Source organism: Sparus aurata, chromosome 15 (genome assembly GCF_900880675.1).
Source record: "Sparus aurata chromosome 15, fSpaAur1.1, whole genome shotgun sequence".
Classification (NCBI taxonomy): Eukaryota; Metazoa; Chordata; class Actinopteri; order Spariformes; family Sparidae; genus Sparus; species Sparus aurata.
The window spans coordinates 4,898,127-4,918,369 of NC_044201.1; the positions used below are offsets into that span (position 1 = coordinate 4,898,127).

A 20,243-nucleotide genomic window follows, 5' to 3' on the forward strand; every position below is an offset into this window, starting at 1 on the left:
GTCGAGGCATACAAATGCGTGGCAGTAATTTTAGTTTCTGTCTTGTTTGAAGTGCAGAACCAGCAGGCAGCCATTAGAACTTCACCCATCTACTTTGGACTTGTTGTGTATTTGATATTATCTACTGTGGGCGAACAATGTGTTTTCTATTGTTTTTCAGAGCCGATGCACATTTTTAGCAATGAAGGTGACCGAGAACCAAGCCAAAGTTTAGAATAAAACACAAACTTCTGTGTGCCTATATTTCATTTTAGCACCCATACAAAATTAAATTATGTTTAATAATAATAATAGTAAATTGGGAAATTAAAGAGAACTTACTGAAAATGTTATAGTTAACTGTATATCACTGCGACAAAGTGCAGATGGTGAAAATGCCAAAACAATTCTTAAGTTCTCGGTGACTGATCTCCTCTCAGCTGAATGTTGATTTTGTGTTCCTCCAATCTATCCCTAATCCTCTCCCTCTCTTTGTTCACCTGTCCTCTCTTCTCCTTCGCTCAGTCGAGTTGATGCCCAGTAAGTGGGGTCTGGTGATGGACAGGTTACTGGTTCTGTCCAGAAGGTTCTCTGACAGCCTCTCCAAAGTTCAAGTGTTTCTCTGGAGGCTTCTGGAGCTCCACATCCTCAAAATGGTGGCCTTCTTCTCTGTGTGGGTTGCTCTTGACGAGGTAAAGGCAGGGGGGGATGGGTGTTGTGTGAGGGAAATGACTGAAACAAACTGCACACATATGATACTTGATTTGTTTCTATATGGGTGTATTGATTGTGACCTCTGTTTGTCCGAAGCCGTCTGTGATGAACCTGGTCTTGGTGGTGTTGTGGTCTCTGGCGATGCCCTACAGTCGCTTCAGGCCCATGGCATCCTGTCTTTCTACAGTCTGGGTGTGTGTCATCATCGTGTGTAAGATGCTGTACCAGCTCAGTGTCGTCAACCCTGTTGAGTACTCCAGTACCTGTAACGAGGTAAGACACCCCTATCCTTATATCTTGTATACAGTCCTGGAGGATGAAGGGAAAAAAAACAAAAAAACAGTGTAAGTGCAAAAGCTCATAACCTCATTAACTGGGCTGTTGCAATGTCATGATGAGGATTTAGTAGTCAAAGGTCATTGTGAACCTACCAAGCACATTTTTGTCCATCACACAAGAATTTATAAGATTATTATGACAACTTTTACACAAATGCCGAGGACAAAATTAGGAAACGATGACATGGCCTGCAAGGTCCTTATTGTTTTTGAAATGATTATTATTTATTTATTTATTTATCTTTACTTAGGCCAAAATGATTGCATTTTTTTCACTGCCTGAACATACCCCAAAACTCACCAAACTTGGAATATAGGTCACACCTGCCGAAAAATGTTATAATCTATTGTCGTCGTGAAGGTCCACCACTAGGTGGCGCTATAATTAAGGAAAGTGTGTTTTTGCTTGTAGCTCTCATATACTTTCATTCAAAAACCTTATATCCACGTGTTCCTTGTGATATAGGCCACGCCCATTCCCGCCTACCGTTTTCCACCAAACTTTGCACACAGCATCTGTGGACCCTCCTGACACAAAGTTATTAAAGGAATTTTGATATTCCAAACAAAACTCAAGTTATTAAATAACTTCCTGCAGATTTGGGTCTAAACAGTAAGTGTTGCATATCTCTACATTGGTGTGTCCGAATGACATGAAACTCAGGTTTCTACTTCCCCATGAGCCGCTGAGGGCCTGTGTCAAACTTTGGGTGATGAGCACTAGGTGGCGCTCTTTAAATTTAAGTATTTTTTTTTCTCCACATCGGTTGCTCAGATTAACACAAAACTTAGTACAATTATTGTCAATGCCCTCCTGAGGATATCTGACAAAGGAGTTACCGAACTCCCACATAATATGTGGCAACCTTACCTTTAAACCTTATCTGCGTGTTCCCTAAATTGAGCTGAATTGTGTGATGAAGGCCACGCACACTTTCACAGTACATTTCCATTCGCAAAATCGCAGAAAATGAAAAACTTACTTTTGTAGACAATCTATCTGTCATGGCGGACAAAAAGTGTCGATCCCCGAGTGCAACCTAACAGGAAGGAGAGTAATGGTGGTCCGCTCCTCAAGCCTTCCTGTTAGGTCGTGTTCGGGGATCGACACTTTTTGTCTGCGATTTTGATGTCTGCGATTTTGATGCTAGCATGAGAGTGCCCCAGCGCTCCATTAAAAATGAGCTTGTCCGAAAACTAATCCACGGTAAACCTTAATTATGCTTTTACACGAATGTTTGACTCATATACATTCACAAATAAAGCCTTTAATTTATTATTGAAGTACTTATTTACAGTCCCTGCAGTTCAATGTGAAAACTTGTTATACTGCTAAAATATATACAAAATCTAGAAGAAAATCTAGAACTGTACTTGATTTAATTGACAGTCAGTTGTTGACTACATAGAGATATTTACACAACTAGACTACTTCAATAAAGGCTACTGCATATGGCACTAAATCATAATACAAGTCAGACACTATAAGGTTCTGGACCTTCACTTGAGGAAATGTGTCCTCTAACTGGACCTCTTTGAATTTTGAATATCCATGCTCTATTGTATAAGCTCCTGTTCACCTGCCTGTCTAATATACATTTGTAATTGTTATCGTGTCACTGTGTGTATTCAGTCTGCTGTCTTGTTAAATGCATTAGTCTGTTTGAAAACCTTTCAGTCAAAATGTCATTGGATCAATAAATCCCCCCATAATAAACATTAGGTAGTGATGTGGTGTTTAAATGTGATTGCTAACACTGCAGAGAATGGCGTTTAAATAGGGATGATTGGTTTGTTGTCGTAGCACGGCTGCTGTTTCTGATCTAATGCCTTTGTTTTGATCTGCCTGTCAGGCAGCAACTTTGATCAAGAACATCCATTTTCCACTCTCTGGAATAATATACAAGGGAAATTCAGTTTAAGCAGCAGCAGCAAAAACTTGGGACACATGACAGAACTGTTTTTCATCTGACCAGCTGTCACAAACGTTGGCGAGTTTTATATCAACCTGAATAGGTGAAGACAATTCAAACAAACACATTTTCAAACAGTTACTGAATCTGTCCAGCCCAAGGCATGGAAATAATACACACATCAGTGATTGATAAGATAAAGTTAATCTGAAGTTACACAACTTCTATTCAAGAGCATTAGTCATTTCAGAAAATGTTTAAAAGCTTGTTTATATTTGAGTGGATAAGCCTCAAACTGCTGTTTGTTTCCTACAGTTGATGCTTTCTTTTACCCATGACAAAGATTTCATTTCATAGCCTAGCCAAGTAGTTATTATTCTGACAGGGTCAGCAAATCACCATTGTTTTTCTAAACTTATCCAAACCTTAACCATAACAGTGTATTATGTTTCTAATTTTCAAGGAAAATGGTTTTAATTATCATACAGTGATGTCACACTGTAAAATGTGGTGTCAGACCTCAAAGGACGAATGTCTGTTGCACTGGAGGGCAAGGATAAATTACATATTTGATATATAATTTGGAGGACTTGTTGTTCTTATTATGCATTATTTACCTGTGGTCTCAGCTCAGCGCACCAGCAGCTGTAACTCAATGTCAGTGTCACTGAGAGTGTGGATTGGAGTTTAAAGCTGAGTGTGTCACTCACCATCAGGGAGCATCAGCTATCTGGTGCTCAACAGGCACTTCGTTATACAATCACTAGAGTGTAACGAATAGTAACTCTGTGACCATTTTAATTCAAGTAAAGTCCATTTGCCAGCTGTTTAATATCATATCAAATGTGTTGTGTGCCTCTGGCAAAGCTGAACAAGCGTTCTGTCTATCTGAACTTCTGCTTCTGAAAGCAATACATTTAAAAGGCACCCAGGAGGACATTTGTAATACCCAGCCTCAGTGGTAGAGTAGCACGTTCCAAATTATGGGCCATTTCATTTTATGTTATCTAACATTTCTGTAAATCATCAACTAGCACACAGACAGAAAGTTTGACATTAGTTGTTAATTTAGCAGAGTGTGTCACTCGCATTGTCGCCTCACTACCTCCGTATCTCAGCAGAGTGCCACATTGAAAATGCATTTTTTTTTTAGCAGATTACTGAATGACTCATTTCTATTCATACCTTGTTTTTCAAAATATTACATCAGATTCTTCCAATGATGTAAAATGATCATTATTAAATGGACGTGAGTTGGAGCAGTGATGACAATTTTGAAAATGTCCTGTTCTAAATTCACATGCAAAGCTCTCATCATCGAAATCTACAAAACAGCTCGAGTTAAAGTTTTTGTGACCCCAGACACAGACGTCTTTCCTTTAAAGAACAATAAATGATAGTCTAATCTCTGACATGATACATATGGTTAATTCATGTCTGAGAAAACAACAGAATTACACGATTCAAGCCATGAGGGAGGCCAGATTCCAAAGTCAAATCTCTGTGAATAGAAATAACAACCTCCCACTGTGGCCTCTAGTTTGTATATGTGATACTGGGATAATTTTACAGACAACATTTTTTCACTGGTAAGAATATTACATACATGTATCATATATTATTTATGTCAAAAATAAACTTCAGCTGTAAATAAATAAAAAAAAATGTTTTTAATAAAGTGCAGTAGCAGTAGAAAATAGCAGAAAGGTGCAGGTACCTTAAACTGTTCTTAAGCACAGTACTAAAGTAAAAGTACTTAGTTAGTTTAGAGTGATGAGCCCCCATCTGTCTGGCTGTTTGGACCAGTGAGGTTGAGGGATGAGGGAGCACATCTGTTCTATTCTATATACACTACAGTGCTGGTCTTCACTTCCATGAGCATGGTCATTGTCTTCAAGTTAAATGTTTAAGAAGTAGGTGTGCAGAGCTGCAATACTGTATCATAACAGGTCTCAACACACTGCTGCACACGCACCTCATTGATGGAGTATTTTAGACTTTGAGATGTCACGATCAGTACAACATACAGCTTAACCAACAGTGTTTAGAAGGGAAGGGGAAGAAAAAGAGAGCCTCCGTCACTCCTGACTCAGACGTAGATTTGCTTTGTTAACCCTGAAATGTTGTACAACCAGAACTCAGCCCATTAGCACATTACTGGGAATTCCCATTATGTGCTAACAGGGGTTATATCGTTACTGCAGTAACAGTATATTTACAAACAATATGTACTAAATATAAAATGTGTGCTCATATTTACAGGCATGTACAATATTTCATATGCTTAGGAAACTGAATTATAACTTCAGCCTTTACATAATTAACTAAATCTGCTGCTGCAGCTTTAACACTGAGTCTGTGCAGGAAGCTGAAGGTAAAAGTTAAACTCTAAATTCCCAGTCCTAGTTTAAATGCTCTTGTAACTCTGCAGGTATATACTGTGGTAAACTTTTGAATCAAACCACACTGTGACTGCTATTTAAGTTGTTTTAAGGCAACAGGCTTGATATGAAACAAGAGATTTCCCATGCTCATACTGAGTATGAGCAGTTTTTCTCCGCAACCTTTTCCAAGAGGATCATTTCACCTAAAAATGGAAATTCTGATGTTGTACTCGATGTTGTAACCGATACTGACTAAATCCTGAGGGTGTTATTTTCTCTCTCATGGAAAGTGAGCTTTAGTAAACAGTCCAACAAGTCTCAGACTGTAGTACACATTTCTGCACACTAGCCCAGGTCAAGAAAATTAGTACACTTAAGTGTAATAGAAATAGAATAAAGGTACACAAAAGTCAGTACAAGTATAATTTCACTTCAGAAGTGTCAAAATGTACTTGCAAACAGTGCACATTAAAGTTCACAAGTTTAAAAAGCTGAACTTGGGCATTCTAAATTGCAAACTTATACACTTATAGTGGTCAGTTACTTAACTTTTGAAAAGTATAATTAAATTAGTTCCTTTCTAATGCACTATTAGAATGCTTTATTAAGGTTTGTTTTACTTCATTATTAGTGTATTTAAAGTATACTAACGAATAGTGCAGTTTAAAGTTACCTCATGTGAAAATGGAAAGTTTAAGACTTTTTAAAAGGAAAAAGTTCCCTTAATAATTGTTGGAGATGGTGTGCAAACAGAACTTCCACATTTGGTGCTTAAGTGAGTATTTCCGGTAGCAGGATGCTAAATGGGGGATTTTAGCAAAATAAAGTACAGTGCTACATAAACTGCATCACTAACCCTGACTGTTCCTTATCTCTTTCTATTTTCCCACCAGCATGGACAGCCGGTCACTTGACCTGAAATGATAGCAGTGACCTCCAGTGGGAGCTGAAGTGATGCGGAGTTAACTGCCAGATTTTTATGAAGTGGTTTCTTCTCTTTCCCACACAGCCTCTAGCAAATGAAACCAACCTGTTACCAGAGGAGGTGAAGAATTCTGCTCTGTACAAGGAGCCGGTGGATCCAGCCAAATGGTTCGGCATCAGGAAAGACGCCACTGTATTGGGATACAGCAAGGTGATCAAGCTGACTTCTGTGGCTCCAGTAATTGAAAACAAAAGGCTGGGTATTATATCTAAAACTTATTATAAGGCACTATTTTTTAATACCTGTTTGAATGGAACTTAAACTATCTGCGTGACTAGAAGATACCTCTACAAGTAAATTGCAAAAGATTTTGTTTTTGGAAATTTGAAACCAACCCTTTAAACATCACATAAAATGCATCAATCTGCTAATGAAGTTCACCAGTTCATTAAGGTTACACATCCAGCCTCTTGTATGTTGGTCTGCTCAATCTCATGGCTGCTTTAATTGCCAATTACTCTCATCTCATAATGAAACTAATGCCCTCAACTTGTTTTGCAGAATCACTTGATAGTGCTGATGTTGTTGGTGTTTGAGGCGACGGTGTATCGTCACCAGGCCCACCACTATCGTCAGCTCCAGCGCTCTCCTCCCACCATCCCTGCTCTGTTTCCTGCCGCCTCCAGAGACACTCTAGACAAGGGTCTCATTCCCTGCTTCAAGTACCTGCTCAACTACGCCTTCTACAAATTTGGCTTAGAGGTGACTGGCATAGATCACTTCATTACTGAATCTTGGCTGTTTGGAGCAGAAAATATTAATGAAAAGATAAAAAATTAAGCTGAAAAAAAAAGAACATGTTATTTCAGTCAAGGTTAGATGTCATTTAAAAGAAGGGGACCTGCTATATTGAGTTCCTCTTGTAGACTGTTTTAGAGCATCAGTGTTTCTATTTTTGCATCTTATTTTAATCTCCCAAAACCTCTCTTCTCTTTTGGAAGATTTGCTTCCTGTTGACAGTGAATGTGATTGGCCAGCGGATGAACTTCTTGGTGATCATCCACGGTTGTTGGTTGGTAGCCATCTTGGTGAGGCGGCGGCGGGCAGCGATTGCCAGAATCTGGCCCAGATACTGTCTCTTCTTGTCCATCTTCATGATCTACCAGTATTTACTGTGTTTGGGGATTCCACCTGCTCTCTGCATAGGTGAGTCCTGATATACAGATAAGTCCAACTAAATGACAATGCAGTTCACCATTGCAGTATGTTTTATTATTGCATCTTTCTGAATAGAGCACCTTTATTCTTTTGCACCTATATCTGACACAACCCTAGTGAAGTGCAAAAAAGACAAAGTACCAACTCTTGAATGAGCTGTCATGTGTCAGTGAGCTTAAACAAAACACACAACACACCATGGTGTATGTAGAGGACCGTGTGCTGGCTTGCCTGCTGCAAAATGCGTGCAGTTGTAATAGGACATCCTGGTAATTTTGTCAGAATGCCTGAGTAAAAGAAAACCTTCCGCATGTTCAAAATTTGGGATTAGTAGAGACAAACATCCTAGTCAGCGACACTAATGTGGGACAGAATAATAGAAACGCCCAACCTCATTTTCATCTGTTGCATTCTTTTTTTTTTCCGGCCTTTTATGGCTTTATTGATAGTACAGCTGAAGATATGACAGGAAACAGGGAGAGAGAGAGAGAGGGGGAGTGACACGCAGCAAAGGGACCCAGGCCGGGAGTCGAACCCGGGTCTGCTGCAGAGCCTCGGCACATGGGACGCCCTACCTATTCTGGCCCCGCCCCTATTCTGGCCCTACCAACTGAGCTAAACGGCGCCCTGTCTGTTGCATTCTTACTATAATTTCTGATCTGCTGTCTGTCGCCAAGTCTTGATATTTAAGTCACACTCAAAGTGTGGGTATGGTTTTTGCATGGGAACATGCCAAAGAATTGTCATTCTCAGTCCCAGAGCATTTATTTTCCTACATCTTATCAGTCAGTAGGTTGGTCACAAATACCACTTAATACAGAAATGAGTGTGTATATGCAGGCCTTTTTAAAAAACCTATGAAGCAGTTGATAACTGGCAATTCCATTCACACTGTCAGTGAATTAATGTTTGTTTTTTCCCCCCTTGTGTGTCTCGTTCATCATCATGAACACGCCGGGAAAATATGGAACATCAAAAAGCAGCAGATCGAATGCTATCAGATTACATCCAGAGGATGTCTTAAAAGTCTTAATCGATAGTGAATGAGACACATTGGGCAGAACCGATCAGGCAGCTGAAGCCACAAATAAGCGGTTATGTTTCAGTATATTTCTCTTCACTCTCAAGTGCTGCTTGATAGAGGCAGAAAAGACACCCACAAGCCAACTTCCTTAACTTCAACACACAACATAGCATCACCTCTGAAAAGAAGAGTAAGTTAGTGTGTTCACTTGGGTATTGTGTTCACACGACAACCAGGCCGAGCTGGAGGTGATAAATACCTTCGACTACTGCAGGGTTCATTGACTCGGGAGTAAATCCTAATAACATATATTGACATTGCACAGAAGATCCAGATGTTAGGAGTCGAAGTGAGCTTTATGGCCAGTGTGAAAGTGGTAAAAATTAAATAATCTTATATAAGATCAATATGGTGTAAGGCGAACTTTAGATGATGCCCCACATGGCAGCATGTAGAACTATGCTGAAGCTAAACTACTGTATAAATTAGAAGTTGTGTAAAAAAAAAAAAAAATGTGTGCCCCATTTTGTTTCTTTTGTTCTGTAGAGTACCCGTGGAGGTGGAACACTCCAGTGTTGATGAACTCAGCGCTCATCAAATGGATCCATCTGCCCGACTTCTACACCATTCCCAACTCCAAAAACCTCATAGGTTAGTTTGTGTGCACGTGTCTCATGTCTGTGTGTGTCTGTGTGTGCATCACAGTCCGTCTATTAAACTGTATTGACAAAATAAATAAGTTTGGCAGAAATTCACCTTGTCACGATATACATAGTATGGAGCATATCAAAATACTCCATGCTATAGGACAATACATCTCAAAAAAAAGGGAACTACAGAAAGATCATTTCTAATTTCCTGTTTCCTGTTTCAGCAAAAGAAAACTGCACTCAATTGGTTCTACTTTATACACAAGCTCCTTTTCTTATGATGAATTTTTTGCTCTAAATCGTTCAATTGTTTACGACCTGAGAACTGGTGGAAAAATGCATTTTTGCCAGGATAATCTTTCTAAATTCCTTCATTTCTTTCTTTGAGTGTGTTTGGGGTGGACGTTGGGTGACAGGAGAGGGCAGCACATATAAATCTTTGTGTTTTCTATTATATTTATTCTTACACCACCAGGTTGATGTGCAGGAACAGCTAAATGTAGCAGTCCACTTCATCAAGTATTTGATTTTACTGAATAACATGCAATACAGCAAAATTCTACTCAAAGAAACCTCAGAAAGACTGACTGACATGTGATCTGCATTGTTACCGGAAATATGACTCATGACATATTGTCTCTAGAAGTGAATGATTCAACTGGTTAGAACTGAAATTCCTTTTTCTGTTGGTACAGAGACATTAAATTACCAAAAAAAAGGGTTCCGTTGGGAGCTGGTATCTTATTCCGGGTACTGGTATCAAAACCAGTATCAGTTGAAATGTGAATGATAACCGTGTTGATATTCTGTACTCAGTTTCACACATGAAACAAAATAGAAGGAATGATGGATTATCCTGGCAAAGCGTTTTTACCACCAGTTCTTCAATCAGTTTAGATCAGATTTAGAAAATGGATCACTCTGCATCTTCATCACTGCTTGGTTTATGTGTTCCATGATAACGAGGTTGGTATTGATAAATGCTGTGTTGTGTTGTTGTGTGTGCCCGCAGCGGACTTTGTGCTGCTGCTGTGTGCGTCCCAGCAGTGGAAAGTGTTTGAGTGTGAGCACACGGAGGAGTGGATGGTCCTGGCAGGAGAGAACACAGACGACCCCCATCCAATGGAAGGTCGACTGTTCAACCCGGCACCCAACTACGTCAACTGCAGGTAAATCCATGTCTCTATTACTGTCTGTCTGTCTGGTGTGTGTCTGTTTCATCCACAGCTGAACCTTCTGTTTCTCTGCTCTACTTTTGTCATCGTTTGTAATTTGCATCTGCCTCTGATAAGACTGAAGGAAACAAACCCCTCTGAATACATGTGTCTCTCAGTAAGCATCACATAGACTGATTATTGGTTATTATACATAGACTGGTTATTTGCATAACCACAAAGGCCACCAGTTTTACAGAATTTCCATCACAATGCGCATGTGTTTTCCTGTCCTCCTCCAGGAGTTACCTGGACATGGCTAAAGTCCTGGTGTTTCGATACCTCTTCTGGTTCGTGCTGTCAGTGGTCTTCATCACGGGGGCCACCAGGATTTCTGTGTTCGGACTGGGCTACCTGCTGGCCTGCTTCTTTTTCCTGCTGTTTGGGACCCAGCTATTGGTCAAACCATCCAGGACCCGCCTCGCCCTGTGGGACTGTCTCATCATCTATAACGTGGCAGTCATTATTTCTAAAAATATGTTATCAGTAAGTTGAAATCTCATCATTTGATGCTTGTTTGTAGATTTTAGGGGCTTCATGCTTCCTCTTTTCCTCTTGGTAGTCATGGAAATATATTTCCACAGTACCATCAGTCATCAGCACATTTTAGATTAGAATGGAAAGACATTTAAAATCCTGTTTTCATCATGCAAGCACAACAACAAGCACAAAGTGTTGGGTCTCAGCTGAGTAGTGTTATGATGATTGGAACAAGTGATTGTCAGAGCTCACATTCTAAATGATTGTTGTCTCTGTCTGACCTCACCTAAAAAACACTGAATTGTGTATTTCTGTGTTTGTGTTTCAGATCTTGGCATGTGTGTTTGTGTTTGAGATGCAGCAAGGCTTCTGTTGGGTGATTCAGCTCTTCAGTCTGGTTTGCACAGTCAAAGGATACTATGACCGTAAGTCCTTCAATGATAATACCCAGAGCTGGGTAGAGTAGCCAAAAAACATGCTCAAGTAAAAGTACTGTTACTTTTCATAGACAGTTACTTGAAGACGTAGAACTAGAAGTGTAAGAAGTCATCAACATAACTAATTGAGGAAAAGTACAGAAGTACTAACTGGAAAGCACAGATGGTCTTCATGTTGTCTCAGTTCTGTCACAGTCAGGTGTGAGCCCTCCATGTCCACGTCTGTCCGATCACATGAAGACAGTAAGACTAAAGAAGTGGTTAACCCCTTAAGGAACACCGTTCCAACAAAGGAACACCCTTCACTAAACGAACACCCTTAAAAAACTAATAGTTTTTTTGCTAATAGTTTTAAGCATCAGATCGTAACAGTATATACTCACTGTTGGAAAGCTGTCGTGATTATTTTAAGCCCAAACACAAAGGAAAAAAGTCATTTCCAGACCATGTAATAGCCTTCTAAACTCACCATGACACAACATTAGAAAGAGCCCTCTACCGCAAGAAGCAAGAATGCCTACATACCTTTGGAGTGTTCCCTTTTTCTACAGCTACAACGTCATGCCACAATTTTTTTTTTCATAGTTCGCCAAGAGTCAATAGAATGGGAATATCCATGTCACTTTAAGTGTTGAACAAGCAAGAAACCCCAGGGTCTTAGCTTTCATTTGAGACCAAGATTATGCATCTAGGTAAAGGGGTTCTCAAGTTATAAGCCTTTGAATCTCAGTAGGCACTCTTGGAAAGGACCCAAGCAAAACGCACAGACATGCCTTCAGAAATAAAATTGTGAAAAATAAATTTTTTAGTCTTTTGACTTCAAATTTTGAGTGTAGCAAGCTGAGACCTGTGGCTATGGCCTAATTGTGTCTGCTGTGTCCATAGACATACCTGAACCCTTATATCTTAGTCAGTTTATTGACATTTGAATTGGACGGAAACCAAAACCCGTGTTCCCTGAGTCTCAAACTATGTGGAAGCTGTCATGCTTTTAATTTCGGTATGTCCTTTTGGAAAAAGAACTTTAAAATGGGGGCGTTTACTAAGAGGTTAAGGTGAATTAGGACATAGTGCTATGCCTGTAATGTTTACTTGCTGTTTATTAAATACAGTTGTGTAAACTTCTTTACCTACACCTGAAGAAGACTACCTATGCTCACAACAGTCATGTCCACAAACGTGTGCACAATGAAGTCTCCATTTTCTGTCTATTGAATGTTCATCATGTACTGCGTATATGTTATCAAACAACACACACACTTGCAGCTCTCTGCCAGCAACAGGTTCTACTGACCTCATACAACTGCAGCCTGCTGTGCTCTCACTGTTAATTCATCTGTAAATATCAGCAGTTAGCGCCTCCTACTCTCACTCCTGCTGTTTGAACAGAGTCCTGTGGAGGTGTGGCTGTGATAGGATTGATAACAGAGCACCAACAGACCTGGAATTCAGCTGACCACCTGCCTCTTAACAGAATGTGCATGAACACATAGAACAACGAATAAAGTAGCACCGTTGTTTCCGAATGTAACAGGGTTACAGTAAAGATTTTTCTCAAAATGTCTACTCAAGTAAGACAAAAAGTATGCTGCATTAAAACTTCTCCAAAAAGTACAATTTACCCCAAAAAGTTACTCAAGTACATGTAATAGAGTAAATGTAACTTGATACTACCCACCTATAGGAATAGTATATCAATTAAGGACATTATATTTGTCACTGCATTGTGTTTTATTCAGTTCAGTTTCTGTAGGACAAGTGATTTAACAATATATCAATCACCAAAATGTCAATATAAGACTGCTTTTTTCTTTTAACTGTAGTTGTGAATGTGCATTCAAGTGCTGATTGTCTGTTTTATCAAAAGTAACATCTTACAGAAGCAGTTTTTTTTCTTCTTTTTAATGTTGGTATATGATCAACAGCAAAAGCAGTGAGTGACAAGAAATGCAGCCTTCCGGTAGAAGAGGCCGGGATCATCTGGGACAGTATCTGTTTCCTCTTCCTGTTGCTGCAGAGGAGAGTCTTCCTCAGTTTCTACTTCCTGCATGTGGTAGCAGAACTGCAGGCTTCTGCCAAACAGGCCTCAAGGTAACACACAATGAAAAGGTCACTGACCGAATGAAGCAATTGAGGCATTGGTTTGAATGCTCAGGGTTACTAGATTTTTGAAGGGCTAGGAAAGAAAAGACACATCTCTGTGAGTAAATGAATATCTCTAAATACCTCAAATCAAACTAAAGAGGGAACTTTTTTTTTAATGTGACACAAGCCAAAACCCTACGGAGCCCTGGAGGTGACATGGATGGGTTTTTTTTTTTTATCTTGTGAGTGCGACTTACTATCTCGCACGCGCCAGTGCACTCGAGAGATAAAAAAAAAAACCTGTTCATGTCACCTCCAGGGCTCCGTACAAACCTTTTAGGAGGAATATATAATGGTTTTGTTGCATATTCAAGTTTATTCTTGAACTTTAGGGACAGTATATGTAGCAAATGTTTCTTAGCTCAAAGGTTCCCTGTCAACTTCTGTACATAGGTATGAGTGAACAGTCAATTTATCATGATGAAGTGACTGTTCGTACAGCGCCTATAGAGAGTATTAACAATTGTTCGACGTTTAAATGTTTTATTTTTTGCAACGTTGAAACAGAAGTAGTGTGTTTAGTGGCATTGTTGACACTGATCAACAGAAAAGAGCCTTAAATTTCAAAGTGTAAACACATCTCTAGAAAGTCACCTAATTGATAGCAAATATTCATATTAAGATACAAACGCATTTTCTTTCTTTGTTTTTACAAAGGAAGAAAGAGATTAAGACAAGAAATAATAGATGTTCAAAAAAAATCTGAATTTGATCTTATATTTGTAAAATCCGTGTTTGCTAGCACTTCCCCTTTGCCAACGTAATCCATACCTGACAGGTGTGACTTACATACTTCATATTGGGACAAACAAAATCTTTTCTGGCAGACTAAATTGTGGTAGTATGGGTAATAGAACACTTTCTCACTGTCACACCTGTCAAGTGGATGAACTATAAAAAAAAAAAATAAAAGACAGATTTTTGCAAATTTGTGAGAAATATTTACTTTGCATGCATAAAAATTATTATATGTTATATCAACTTGTGAAAAACTGGAGCAAAATCAGAAGTAATCATTAGCTTAGACAGTGACTTGCTGATGATGCACTGACTATTGGCCTTACTTTCAGGGGGTTTGAGCTCTTCAGAGCCAGTATCGTGAAGAACATCAAGTTCCACCAGCAAGCTGAGAGGAAATCTCTGTCCCAGCTCAAGAGATCGTAAGTGCTCACGATACAAAAGTGCAACTGATAAAGTTTACTTTTGTGAGTAGCATTATCATTTTTACAATTTGTGCCTACCTCCCAAACTAATACAGTCTTGGTCGAAAGTTAGACTTATAAAGAACATGTACAGGTACATCTAAAAGAAATTGACTCAATTCAGTAAATGGAAATTTCATATATTCTAGATTCATTACTCTCAAAGTGAAATATTTCAAGCCTTTTTTTGTTTTCATTTTGATGATTACATCTTACAGCTCATGAAAATCAAAACTCCAGTATCTGGAAAGTATGACATCATTACATAATCAACAAAAGGATTTATTATATCGAAATGACGTCCTGACAAGTATGTTTGTTTATGCACTCCATATGGAGATGATGATTTCCTTTTCCAGCAGGACTTGGCATCTGCTCACAGAGGCTAAACGACTGTTAACTGGTTTAAATATACATACAGCAACCTCAACGATCAATTTTGATGATCATAATAAGTTGTTTCAGTCAGGTTAGCTTCGTAGCATGGCCTCCTAGCTTCCTCTGAGTGATTCTGATTGATAACTGCTGGTGGCTTTTCTCGGCCCATTTTAATACGGTATGTTTTATATGACCATTAAACTCAGACACAAACACTACAATGGGAAAGTCTAACTAGCTCATTATTGATCTGAAATAGCACATTACTGATTTGAACAAGTCAGGAAAGTCACTTGGAGCCATTTCAAAGCAGTTTAAGGTCCCAAGATCAACTTTACAAACAACCGGTTCTAAGTATAAAGTGCATGGCACAGTTAATCACACAAAATCACTATCAATCACTATCACCTGCTGCTGAGAGAAAACTGGTCAAGACTCGACTAAAATCCACCGAAAAGCAAGTCTGCAATGAATTAGAAGCTGCTGGAAGACAGGCGTCAGTGTCCACAGTCAAGTGTGTTTTACATCAACATTAGCTGAGAGCCTGCTGTTCAAGAAAGAAGCCTTAAAGCTCGACAGACGTTTGCTGCTGATCACATGGACAAAGAAAAAACCCTCTAGAGGAAAACTCTGTGGTCACATGAAACAAAAATGTAGTTGTCTGGCCACAATGAGCAGCAGTATGCATGTTTGGAGGACAGAAGGTGAGGCCTTTAACTCCAAGAACACCATACCTTCTATCCAGCATGGTGGTTTTAGTATTAAGCTGTGCGGCTGTTTTGCTGCCAGTGGATCTGCTGCTCTAAAGAAAGTAAATGGAACTATGAAGACGGAGGATTATCTTCGTCATCTTCCCAAAGTCCTGACTTGAGCTCCATTAATAACATGTGGTGTGTGCCAGGAAGCCGACAAATGTAGGTGAACTTCACAGATTCTGTCGAGAGGAGTGGTTAAACATGTAACCAGAGCGCTACCAGAAGCTTTTGGATGGCTATCAAAAGCACCTTGTTGAGGAAAAAATGTCCAAATGGCATTCAACCAGATATCACAGTCACTGAACCAAACTTCATGAACGTTTTTTGTGACAAAGTAGTCCACTCATTCCATCACAGAAAAATGAGAACTGTAGAAATCATTGAAACACAAGACTAACATGATGTACATGTTCTTTACAAGTGTATGTAAACTTTTGACCACGACTATGGGGAGATATAGAATACATACACATCAACCCACAGCAAATATAATAAACTGTCTAAAAGTTATGGAGAATTAAAGTTCTATTCTTCTGTCTCCGATCCATCCTTTACTCTGTACTCTTCTTTCAGAATGCAGAGAATTCGCTCCAAGCAGCAGAAGTACAGAGATGGACACAAAACAAGTGGAGATGCCAGTGAGAGTCAGACTTCTGGTAGGATTACCGTTTGACTGTTGAGTGGAAAGTTAACACGTGTTGCCTTCCCGTGTCTCTCCAGGCCTGGTGGCCTGATGTCAGCTTGTTTTTAGCTGCAGTTGGTTTACCCCTCAGGAGGACCCCGAGAGTCTCATAGGGAATATTGTGCTTTTAATGCAATAGTGACTTTTTTTTACAGAATATTTTACACTCAACCAAGAGGAGCTTATAAAAGAACCATTGTCATATTTTAATAGTTCTCTTTCATCCTGTCTTTTAAAAGAAAAGTGAAATGAATTCAGGTCCGTATCTTGACATTTAGTGCAAAGTATTTGAACTCTACATGTGTTAGAAATATGCAGAGTGACTGACCTCTACAGGTTGAAACCTGGCTATTGCAGTTGAATGTGTTGCTGTCAGTAGGTGTAGAAGCAGCCTTTTGTCATTTGGCATTTGAACATTTGTGAGTGTACAATTTCCAGCCTGTCATGACTACAAAGTAGTTTGTTTTTTTACTTGGAAGTTGCAGCAACTTCTGTGTTTTTTGGTGACAAACCCTCGCTTATATGCTAGCTAACAGTATGTTGGTGCATGTATCTATGACGTGTGAATGTGTGTGTATTATGTGTTTTTGTGTGTGTGTTGGTGATGAGGTGCTGGAGGGGACAACTGCAGCAACAGGAGGCAGCATGAAGGAGTGAATAGGCTTGTCTTGCATTCCCCTGCAAGCCCTGCCCATGTTGAGGCACTGGTTTAAATCTCCAGGGTACAGAGGCACTGTTGCCAAAAGAATTAAGCTGACAGACTCCTGGCACATTGTTTTCTTTTTTTTTAGCAAAGCATGTTACGTTATTTAGTAATGTTATTATCACCTTATTAAAGCTGGGGTAGGTAAGACTTGGTAAGACAGCCCTTGGTTGTTATCTGTAAGCGTTTCCAGCTAGCTCATGTCTCACTCTCATGTAAGAAAACACCTAACATCATCATAATGAACGAAAACAACACAATGCCTATTGTTATTTCTCACCGCTGTCAAGCTGGAATGTTAGTATCGCTGCATTTTTTAGCAGTTTACCTGCTTAGCTTTTCCGTTCTTTTCATACGGGCTGAATGAAATGATCGGACTGGGATATTAGCGGCCTGTGCTAGCCACGGATACTGGATCCTATTCTTTTATGTGGCTGATTATTTGATTCTTTGGAAAATATAACAGAATGCTTCTAAGATAACTAAGCACCCCTTGCTTTACATTGTTTATGCCAATCTTATATGCAATGTCCCACACATTCTGCTGAGGACGTTCATGTTTTCTTAAAGATGAACCCATTTAAGTTGAATAACACCATGGCCTACTGTAGCACCACACTTGGGTCCCAGTTTCATTTCAGTTCCACTATTAGTGAAACTAAAACTACAACCACTTCACTTCCTTACAGAGACCCAGAAAGACAGAAAGAGGTCGCGGAAGAAAGAGTGGCACCGGCCGTGGTTGGACCATGCTACAGGTATGACTAACACTCTGTATTATCTGGGATTACTGCACCAATAATCCACCGCCAGGTGAAAACAAATGCTGTAAAGGACATGTTCTCGTCTGCTCACAGTGCTCCACTCAGGAGAGTACTACCTCTTTGAATCAGACAGTGAGGATGAAGAGGAGCTACAGTCTGAAGAACAGAAGCCTCAGAAACAGACTGCATGTCAGGTCTGACCCACAACTGAGCCCTTTTCTTGTGTAGATATTAGGGCTGTCAAGTGATTCATGTAATTAATTCATGGGTTTGTGATTAATTAATCAAAATTAATTGCATATGCTTGTTTTACTATAATGTTTTATCATTTTTGACAAATAACCTCATTTTTGCTTGAATAAAAAAAAAAGGAAGTTGTTGCTCAAATGTATTGGACTACATTACAGTCTGAGACCCTATATGTCATTCACGAGATTTGGCTACTGGTCTCATTATAAAGGCTGATTTATGGTTGCACATGGGCTCTACGGAAAGCCTGTGTGCGCCGTAGTGAGCCTTCATACATGTGCGCCGGTGTGCCTGGGCTGCCGGGCAGTGACATTCCTTGTGGTCCGCGTCGCTGTGGCTGGCAGTTACATTTGTGGGGAGGTGCACTGAGGCGAGCACCTTCACAGACATTTAACCACATCCTATTCTTGGTTTGAATGTTAACAGTAAGAAACTCTGGCTGGCTTGAGTCGTCTACCTCCATCATGTTTACAAAGCTGCTGGTCAACAGACATGTATGATCTGTGTACATTTTTTTAACACATTATTTTTCCTGTAATAATCTAAACCAAATGAAGGCGTTATATTGACAGCCCTAATAGATATTTTGGTCACCAAAGAAAATGGGTCACATGTCCACATTATCTGATTGTAAACAATTGATTGATATTGCATACTGCATATAGTTGTGGTTGTCCTGTTGAAATGCTTTGCTATAATATGCAGTGTTTAGACTCTTAGTTACATATTTTCATTGTGAAGTTGCTTTTTGTTTTTCTCCTCTCAGTTGGCATACCAGGCGTGGGTGACCAGTGTGAAAGCAGCTTTGCGAGAACGTCAGAGACGCCAGAGACAGCTGAGGAGGACTGAGAACAAAGAGAAAGAGAGAGAAGAAAGAATGGAGTCCCAACAGGAGCCTTACTCTGTGATAGGTTAAACATCCTTATTTCCCTTTTCACTATCAGGGATGCCAGAGCAGAGAGTCTAAAGCCCCTTTCACTCTGCCTTCAAGGTGGGAATCTTATGCCGTTCATTCCACTGCGCCATCTATATAAAAGTTACGGAGGTGGAATGGGGGGAAAGTTTCCGCTCTGCCAGCAGAGGTAGTAACACAGTCGTAATGTTGGTGAATTGGAGACTGTGTGTAAGGGGTGGCAGTGCAGACCAGGGTTGTGACAGTCTAATGGCATCAACAGACTGACAACAAAACGGTTCCTTAGCTGGATTTCGCTCAAAATAAAAAAAATGAATTATTCCTCACCAAACAACAGTAATGTGGTAGCAGATATTGTCTTTGGCAATTCATTTGAGGAAAAAATAATGAATAATCAGAGTATTGGCTGTCACCCCTGTCTGTCCTACCAACTCTCACCTTCGCCTGGTAAACAGCGTCTGTACCCAGCAGCTCCGGCTGTTGACTGACTGATTATGATTCCAAGCAAAAAACTTATTAGCTGACACATCTTTAGATTTACAAATTTAAAAAAAAAAAAACCTTATGATGTATCCCATCATGGCTGTTTTGGTCAGGTTGGTTCGCTCTTCAGCACTGCAGCCTGAAAGAGAGCATGACCCTCCAGACTGCAGTCTCCCTCAGTCGTTCCTCTGAAAATGATATCTCAGTGATGATGATAGCCTCAGTTTATATTTTTATGTAACCTGTAACTAGAAGTTGATTGAAGTTTTTGTTTGTAGTTGAAGCCTACATTAATGATTACTATGAATATTGTTGAAGCATCCAAATGTATTTATACCTGTGACCTGTCACACAGACAAACAAAAATGTGTGAAATTAAAGCAAAGAAAAGACAAAACGGTTTCAGGTTTTTCTGATCTCGTTGGGTCATCTAAACCAAAGGTGAACGGTAAATGGCAGATTACAAACAGACATAATAATCTAAATATGCTGTTTGTGTGTGTGTGTGTATATATGTGTGTGTCTGTGTAGGTTGTGCGGACAACGATGTGTTTGAGGACCCTGTCATTCAGGAGGAGGTGGAGGAGCCGGAGGAAGAGGAGTCAGGTTGGTTCACATTCAGAGTCCTCTCTTCCTCCACATTTTACCATGGCTGCATCTAAATCTCTATCTGCATCCACAATCCGTTTCCCT

General features: G+C 39.7%; 1 protein-coding gene across 2 annotated transcripts in view; it reads left to right on the forward strand.

Moving 5' to 3' along the window:
* piezo1 (piezo type mechanosensitive ion channel component 1 (Er blood group)) overlaps positions 1-20,243 on the forward strand; it is a 99,673-nt gene that overhangs the window by 57,226 nt on the left and 22,204 nt on the right. For both annotated transcript variants that reach the window (XM_030441523.1, XM_030441522.1), the window contains exons 18-33: positions 505-671; positions 790-966; positions 6,338-6,463; positions 6,815-7,015; positions 7,255-7,459; positions 9,042-9,146; positions 10,158-10,314; positions 10,602-10,845; positions 11,168-11,264; positions 13,202-13,367; positions 14,492-14,581; positions 16,330-16,412; positions 17,831-17,899; positions 17,999-18,099; positions 18,921-19,065; positions 20,082-20,156. In XM_030441523.1, the coding sequence (XP_030297383.1) occupies positions 505-671; positions 790-966; positions 6,338-6,463; positions 6,815-7,015; positions 7,255-7,459; positions 9,042-9,146; positions 10,158-10,314; positions 10,602-10,845; positions 11,168-11,264; positions 13,202-13,367; positions 14,492-14,581; positions 16,330-16,412; positions 17,831-17,899; positions 17,999-18,099; positions 18,921-19,065; positions 20,082-20,156 (2,208 nt within the window). The remainder of the gene's footprint in view (positions 1-504; positions 672-789; positions 967-6,337; positions 6,464-6,814; positions 7,016-7,254; positions 7,460-9,041; positions 9,147-10,157; positions 10,315-10,601; positions 10,846-11,167; positions 11,265-13,201; positions 13,368-14,491; positions 14,582-16,329; positions 16,413-17,830; positions 17,900-17,998; positions 18,100-18,920; positions 19,066-20,081; positions 20,157-20,243) is intronic.